The following is an 8048-nucleotide window of genomic DNA, read 5'->3' as shown; positions in this document are numbered from 1 at the left end:
TTGGTGAGGGCAGTTCTTCTGCGGTCACTGTCCAGCAGTTATTTTGATGCGATCGGTTCTTCCAATGTCACACTGCAACTGCCATGTTGCTGAGGTCCATTTTTCCACTGTGGCCCCCTGGCTTTTGGTTATTGGTTCTTTCGTCTGTGCAGTCTGGTGGCCATGTGGATGAGGGAGTGACCCCCCCGTTGGCAGGGAAGGGTATGATGAGGTTCAGTGGTGGTGCCAATGCAAGGCCCCCACTGACCCCCACTGCAGGTGAATGGCCAGTCCACAGATGGCCTTTGAACTACGGGGGTTATGGTGTGAACAATCAGAGACGGGAGCCAGGGTTTCGATTCGACAATTTTATTTGGTTAAAGGTTTCCCCACAGTTCGCCAAGTTCCCCCCCCGCGACCCCACCCTGACCTCTGCTGGGTCATCCAATCAGAGGGCTCCGGCACTGGAGGGCAGGGTCAGGGCTCCCCTGGGGGGCCTCTGGGCTGGCCAACGCCCGTCCGGTGGCACCAGGGGTCGCGACCCTCCCAATGCCCCGTGTCCCGGGGGGAGAGGGGAGGACCTGGGCGGGAGGGGTCCCTGTGGGCGTGGGGTCGCCCGTCCCTTCCTCCTGGTCACTGAGCCGGGAGGGGAGGGCGGGGGTGTCCTGGGTCCGGGCGCAATGTTCCTCGAATGTCTCCTCCGGGACCTGCTCCACACAGTGCTGCGGGGGGGGGGGGGGTAGAGAATCAGAGTGAGGGTAGGAAAGTGAACAGACAGCGCTCCCACCCCTCCCACCCCCTGCACTCCCCCCCACCGGTGCTGCGCTCGCTCACAGACCTTCTCTAGTTGCACCCCCCCCCACAGACACACACACCGCACAGCGTCCCCCTGGTCCGCCCGTCCCACAGCGCGGCGCACCGCCCCCCCCCCCCCCACCCCGCCGTCGGCTCCTACCGGGAAGGCCGCCTGCAGTCCGAATCCGTTGCTGGCTTTGTACAGCGGAGAGGACTCCACCTGGCTGATGAGCCGGGCCGCGCCGGCGCTGTTCCGGGCCGTCAGGTTGGGCCGGGGCTGCGGGATGCGGCGAGGCATCTGCCACGTTCCGAGGAAGGTTCCCCAGGGGTTCTCCTGAGGGTGGGGGGAGACGGGGAGGGTGAGTCCCTCAGAAAGACCTGCCCCGCTCGCCCAGGCACGAACTCTGCACGGAAAGGGGTTGGGGACGAGATCGGGGAGGCGACTGTGAAGGGGAGCAGTGACGTTTAAGTTCTCCGCCTGCCCTGGCCCCATGGTGATGGAGCAGAAAGCACGGCAGTCTCAGAGGATTGGCCAGGTCACCGAAGAGCTTGGCACGTTTCTACAGATGCGTGGCAGAATGTGGGCCGACTGCTACGGGAACACCAATGCCTTTGAGAGGAAAATCCTACAAAAAGGAAGTGGACTCGGCCCAGTACATCACGGGTAAAAACCTCCCAACCACTGAGCACATCTACGTAAAACATCGCCATAGAAAAGCAGCGTCCATCGTCAGAGATCCTCACCACCCAAGCCGCGCTCTTCTCACTGCTGCCATCAGGAAGGAGGTACAGGAGCCTCAGGTCCCACAACACCAGGTTCAGGGACAGTTATTACCCCATAACCATCAGGAAGAAGGTACAGGAGCCTCAGGACCCACACCACCAGGTTCAGGGACAGTTATTACCCCATAACCATCAGGAAGAAGGTACAGGAGCCTCAGGACCCACACCACCAGGTTCAGGGACAGTTATTACCCCATAACCATCAGGAAGAAGGTACAGGAGCCTCAGGACCCACACCACCAGGTTCAGGGACAGTTATTACCCCATAACCATCAGGAAGAAGGTACAGGAGCCTCAGGTCCCACACCACCAGGTTCAGGGACAGTTATTACCCCATAACCATCAGGAAGAAGGTACAGGAGCCTCAGGACCCACACCACCAGGTTCAGGAACAGTTATTACCCCTCAACCATCAGGAAGGAGGTACAGGAGCCTCAGGACCCACACCACCAGGTTCAGGAACAGTTATTACGCTTCAACCATCAGGAGGAGGTACAGGAGCCTCAGGACCCACACCTCCAGGTTCAGGAACAGTTATTACCCCTCAACCATCAGGAAAGAGGTACAGGAGCCTCAGGTCCCACACCACCAGGTTCAGGAACAGTTATTACCCCCTCAACTATCAGGAAGGAGGTACAGGAGCCTCAGGACCCACACCATGAGGTTCAGGAACAGTTATTACCCCCTCAACCATCAGGAAGGAGGTACAGTAACCTCAGGACCCACACCACCATGTTCAGGAACAGTTATTACGCTTCAACCATCAGGAAGGAGGTACAGGAGCCTCAGGACCCACACCACCAGGTTCAGGAACATTTATTACCCCCTCAACCATCAGGAACCTCAGGGCCCACACCACCAGGTTCAGGAACAATTATTACCCCTCAACCATCAGGAAGAAGGCACAGGAGCCTCAGGACACACACCACCAGGTTCAGGACAGTTATTACCCCCTCAACCATCAGGAAGGAGGTACAGGAACCTCAGGGCCCACACCACCAGGTTCAGGAACAATTATTACCCCTCAACCATCAGGAAGAAGGCACAGGAGCCTCAGGACCCACACCACCAGGTTCAGGAACAGTTATTACCCCCTCAACTATCAGGAAGGAGGTACAGGAGCCTCAGGACCCACACCATGAGGTTCAGGAACAGTTATTACCCCCTCAACCATCAGGAAGGAGGTACAGGAACCTCAGGACCCATACCACCATGTTCAGGAACAGTTATTACGCTTCAACCATCAGGAAGGAGGTACAGGAGCCTCAGGACCCACACCACCAGGTTCAGGAACAGTTCTTACCCCCTCAACCATCAGGAAGGAGGTACCGGAGCCTCAGGACCCACACCACCAGGTTCAGGGACAGTTATAACCCCTCAACCATCAGGAAGGAGGTACAGGAGCCTCAGGACCCACACCACCAGGTTCAGGGACAGTTATAACCCCTCAACCATCAGGAAGGAGGTACAGGAACCTCAGGACCCACACCACCAGGTTCAGGAACAGTTATTACCCCTCAACCATCAGGAGGAGGTACAGGAGCCTCAGGACCCACACCACCAGGTTCAGGAACAGTTCTTACCCCCTCAACCATCAGGAAGGAGGTACAGGAGACTCAGGACACACACCACCAGGTTCAGGGACAGTTATAACCCCTCAACCATCAGGAAGGAGGTACAGGAGCCTCAGGACCCACACCACCAGGTTCAGGAACAGTTATTACCCCCTCAACCATCAGGAGGAGGTACAGGAGCCTCAGGACCCACACCACCAGGTTCAGGAACAGCTATTACCCCTCAACCATCAGGAAGGAGGTACAGGAGCCTCAGGACCCACACCACCAGGTTCAGGAACAGCTATTACCCCTCAACCATCAGGAAGGAGGTACAGGAGCCTCAGGACCCACACCACCAGGTTCAGGAACAGTTATTACCCCTCAACCATCAGGAAAGAGGTACAGGAGCCTCAGGTCCCACACCACCAGGTTCAGGAACAGCTATTACCCCTCAACCATCAGGAAGGAGGTACAGGAGCCTCAGGACCCACACCACCAGGTTCAGGAACAGCTATTACCCCTCAACCATCAGGAAGGAGGTACAGGAGCCTCAGGACCCACACCACCAGGTTCAGGAACAGTTATTACGCTTCAACCATCAGGAGGAGGTACAGGAGCCTCAGGACCCACACCACCAGGTTCAGGAACAGTTATTACCCCTCAACCATCAGGAAAGAGGTACAGGAGCCTCAGGTCCCACACCACCAGGTTCAGGAACAGTTATTACCCCCTCATCTATCAGGAAGGAGGTACAGGAGCCTCAGGACCCACACCATGAGGTTCAGGAACAGTTATTACCCCCTCAACCATCAGGAAGGAGGTACAGGAACCTCAGGACCCACACCACCATGTTCAGGAACAGTTATTACGCTTCAACCATCAGGAAGGAGGTACAGGAGCCTCAGGACCCACACCACCAGGTTCAGGAACATTTATTACCCCCTCAACCATCAGGAGGAGGTACAGGAGCCTCAGGACCCACACCACCAGGTTCAGGAACAGTTATTACCCCCTCAACCATCAGGAAGGAGGTACAGGAACCTCAGGGCCCACACCACCAGGTTCAGGAACAATTATTACCCCTCAACCATCAGGAAGAAGGCACAGGAGCCTCAGGACACACACCACCAGGTTCAGGACAGTTATTACCCCCTCAACCATCAGGAAGGAGGTACAGGAACCTCAGGGCCCACACCACCAGGTTCAGGAACAATTATTACCCCTCAACCATCAGGAAGAAGGCACAGGAGCCTCAGGACCCACACCACCAGGTTCAGGAACAGTCATTACCCCCTCAACTATCAGGAAGGAGGTACAGGAGCCTCAGGACCCACACCATGAGGTTCAGGAACAGTTATTACCCCCTCAACCATCAGGAAGGAGGTACAGGAACCTCAGGACCCACACCACCATGTTCAGGAACAGTTATTACGCTTCAACCATCAGGAAGGAGGTACAGGAGCCTCAGGACCCACACCACCAGGTTCAGGAACATTTATTACCCCCTCAACCATCAGGAACCTCAGGTCCCACAACACCAGGTTCAGGGACAGTTATTACCCCATAACCATCAGGAAGAAGGTACAGGAGCCTCAGGACCCACACCACCAGGTTCAGGGACAGTTATTACCCCATAACCATCAGGAAGAAGGTACAGGAGCCTCAGGACCCACACCACCAGGTTCAGGGACAGTTATTACCCCATAACCATCAGGAAGAAGGTACAGGAGCCTCAGGACCCACACCACCAGGTTCAGGGACAGTTATTACCCCATAACCATCAGGAAGAAGGTACAGGAGCCTCAGGTCCCACACCACCAGGTTCAGGGACAGTTATTACCCCATAACCATCAGGAAGAAGGTACAGGAGCCTCAGGACCCACACCACCAGGTTCAGGAACAGTTATTACCCCTCAACCATCAGGAAGGAGGTACAGGAGCCTCAGGACCCACACCACCAGGTTCAGGAACAGTTATTACGCTTCAACCATCAGGAGGAGGTACAGGAGCCTCAGGACCCACACCTCCAGGTTCAGGAACAGTTATTACCCCTCAACCATCAGGAAAGAGGTACAGGAGCCTCAGGTCCCACACCACCAGGTTCAGGAACAGTTATTACCCCCTCAACTATCAGGAAGGAGGTACAGGAGCCTCAGGACCCACACCATGAGGTTCAGGAACAGTTATTACCCCCTCAACCATCAGGAAGGAGGTACAGTAACCTCAGGACCCACACCACCATGTTCAGGAACAGTTATTACGCTTCAACCATCAGGAAGGAGGTACAGGAGCCTCAGGACCCACACCACCAGGTTCAGGAACATTTATTACCCCCTCAACCATCAGGAACCTCAGGGCCCACACCACCAGGTTCAGGAACAATTATTACCCCTCAACCATCAGGAAGAAGGCACAGGAGCCTCAGGACACACACCACCAGGTTCAGGACAGTTATTACCCCCTCAACCATCAGGAAGGAGGTACAGGAACCTCAGGGCCCACACCACCAGGTTCAGGAACAATTATTACCCCTCAACCATCAGGAAGAAGGCACAGGAGCCTCAGGACCCACACCACCAGGTTCAGGAACAGTTATTACCCCCTCAACTATCAGGAAGGAGGTACAGGAGCCTCAGGACCCACACCATGAGGTTCAGGAACAGTTATTACCCCCTCAACCATCAGGAAGGAGGTACAGGAACCTCAGGACCCATACCACCATGTTCAGGAACAGTTATTACGCTTCAACCATCAGGAAGGAGGTACAGGAGCCTCAGGACCCACACCACCAGGTTCAGGAACAGTTCTTACCCCCTCAACCATCAGGAAGGAGGTACCGGAGCCTCAGGACCCACACCACCAGGTTCAGGGACAGTTATAACCCCTCAACCATCAGGAAGGAGGTACAGGAGCCTCAGGACCCACACCACCAGGTTCAGGGACAGTTATAACCCCTCAACCATCAGGAAGGAGGTACAGGAACCTCAGGACCCACACCACCAGGTTCAGGAACAGTTATTACCCCTCAACCATCAGGAGGAGGTACAGGAGCCTCAGGACCCACACCACCAGGTTCAGGAACAGTTCTTACCCCTCAACCATCAGGAAGGAGGTACAGGAGCCTCAGGACCCACACCACCAGGTTCAGGGACAGTTATAACCCCTCAACCATCAGGAAGGAGGTACAGGAGCCTCAGGACCCACACCACCAGGTTCAGGAACAGTTATTACCCCCTCAACCATCAGGAGGAGGTACAGGAGCCTCAGGACCCACACCACCAGGTTCAGGAACAGCTATTACCCCTCAACCATCAGGAAGGAGGTACAGGAGCCTCAGGACCCACACCACCAGGTTCAGGAACAGCTATTACCCCTCAACCATCAGGAAGGAGGTACAGGAGCCTCAGGACCCACACCACCAGGTTCAGGAACAGTTATTACCCCTCAACCATCAGGAAAGAGGTACAGGAGCCTCAGGTCCCACACCACCAGGTTCAGGAACAGCTATTACCCCTCAACCATCAGGAAGGAGGTACAGGAGCCTCAGGACCCACACCACCAGGTTCAGGAACAGCTATTACCCCTCAACCATCAGGAAGGAGGTACAGGAGCCTCAGGACCCACACCACCAGGTTCAGGAACAGTTATTACGCTTCAACCATCAGGAGGAGGTACAGGAGCCTCAGGACCCACACCACCAGGTTCAGGAACAGTTATTACCCCTCAACCATCAGGAAAGAGGTACAGGAGCCTCAGGTCCCACACCACCAGGTTCAGGAACAGTTATTACCCCCTCATCTATCAGGAAGGAGGTACAGGAGCCTCAGGACCCACACCATGAGGTTCAGGAACAGTTATTACCCCCTCAACCATCAGGAAGGAGGTACAGGAACCTCAGGACCCACACCACCATGTTCAGGAACAGTTATTACGCTTCAACCATCAGGAAGGAGGTACAGGAGCCTCAGGACCCACACCACCAGGTTCAGGAACATTTATTACCCCCTCAACCATCAGGAGGAGGTACAGGAGCCTCAGGACCCACACCACCAGGTTCAGGAACAGTTATTACCCCCTCAACCATCAGGAAGGAGGTACAGGAACCTCAGGGCCCACACCACCAGGTTCAGGAACAATTATTACCCCTCAACCATCAGGAAGAAGGCACAGGAGCCTCAGGACACACACCACCAGGTTCAGGACAGTTATTACCCCCTCAACCATCAGGAAGGAGGTACAGGAACCTCAGGGCCCACACCACCAGGTTCAGGAACAATTATTACCCCTCAACCATCAGGAAGAAGGCACAGGAGCCTCAGGACCCACACCACCAGGTTCAGGAACAGTCATTACCCCCTCAACTATCAGGAAGGAGGTACAGGAGCCTCAGGACCCACACCATGAGGTTCAGGAACAGTTATTACCCCCTCAACCATCAGGAAGGAGGTACAGGAACCTCAGGACCCACACCACCATGTTCAGGAACAGTTATTACGCTTCAACCATCAGGAAGGAGGTACAGGAGCCTCAGGACCCACACCACCAGGTTCAGGAACATTTATTACCCCCTCAACCATCAGGAACCTCAGGTCCCACAACACCAGGTTCAGGGACAGTTATTACCCCATAACCATCAGGAAGAAGGTACAGGAGCCTCAGGACCCACACCACCAGGTTCAGGGACAGTTATTACCCCATAACCATCAGGAAGAAGGTACAGGAGCCTCAGGACCCACACCACCAGGTTCAGGGACAGTTATTACCCCATAACCATCAGGAAGAAGGTACAGGAGCCTCAGGACCCACACCACCAGGTTCAGGGACAGTTATTACCCCATAACCATCAGGAAGAAGGTACAGGAGCCTCAGGTCCCACACCACCAGGTTCAGGGACAGTTATTACCCCATAACCATCAGGAAGAAGGTACAGGAGCC

General features: G+C 55.3%; 2 protein-coding genes across 5 annotated transcripts; one reads left to right on the top strand and one right to left on the bottom strand.

The window, feature by feature from the left end:
• Positions 1 to 340: 340 nt before the first annotated feature.
• LOC132387518 (protein Flattop-like) lies at positions 341 to 1413 on the bottom strand. Its single transcript, XM_059959891.1, has 2 exons — positions 935 to 1413; positions 341 to 701 (listed from the first exon to the last, which is right to left on the bottom strand). The coding sequence occupies exons 1-2, from the start codon at positions 1265 to 1267 to the stop codon at positions 420 to 422; spliced, it is 615 nt and encodes a 204-aa protein (XP_059815874.1). The 5' UTR covers positions 1268 to 1413; the 3' UTR covers positions 341 to 419.
• Positions 1414 to 1665: 252 nt separating this feature from the next.
• Positions 1666 to 7681, top strand: LOC132387517 (putative uncharacterized protein DDB_G0291608). Of its 4 annotated transcripts, none has more exons than XM_059959890.1 (2): positions 1666 to 3751; positions 4975 to 7681. In XM_059959890.1, the coding sequence occupies exons 1-2, from the start codon at positions 2216 to 2218 to the stop codon at positions 5281 to 5283; spliced, it is 1845 nt and encodes a 614-aa protein (XP_059815873.1). In that variant the 5' UTR covers positions 1666 to 2215; the 3' UTR covers positions 5284 to 7681. The 4 variants fall into 4 exon arrangements, 3 of the variants coding, with proteins under 3 accessions (XP_059815873.1, XP_059815870.1, XP_059815872.1); XM_059959887.1 differs by having other exon boundaries at positions 1742 to 1855; positions 1926 to 7681; XR_009509916.1 differs by having other exon boundaries at positions 1818 to 4919; positions 4990 to 7681.
• The last annotated feature ends 367 nt before the right edge of the window (positions 7682 to 8048 follow it).

Source organism: Hypanus sabinus, unplaced genomic scaffold, assembly GCF_030144855.1.
Source record: "Hypanus sabinus isolate sHypSab1 unplaced genomic scaffold, sHypSab1.hap1 scaffold_1932, whole genome shotgun sequence".
Classification (NCBI taxonomy): Eukaryota; Metazoa; Chordata; class Chondrichthyes; order Myliobatiformes; family Dasyatidae; genus Hypanus; species Hypanus sabinus.
This window is presented reverse-complemented; position numbering and strand designations above follow the sequence as displayed.

What these genes read in the sequence shown, in the direction of transcription:
- LOC132387518 (XM_059959891.1), bottom strand. Translation starts at nt 1,267, where the DNA reads ATGGGGCCAGGGCAGGCGGAGAACTTAAACGTCACTGCTCCCCTTCAC. An exon ending in GACTGCAGGCGGCCTTCCCG is followed by an intron (nt 702 to 934) that starts GTAGGAGCCGAC and finishes CCCCCCCCGCAG; the next exon opens with CACTGTGTGGAGCAGGTCCC.
- LOC132387517 (XM_059959887.1), top strand. Translation starts at nt 2,216, where the DNA reads ATGAGGTTCAGGAACAGTTATTACCCCCTCAACCATCAGGAAGGAGGT.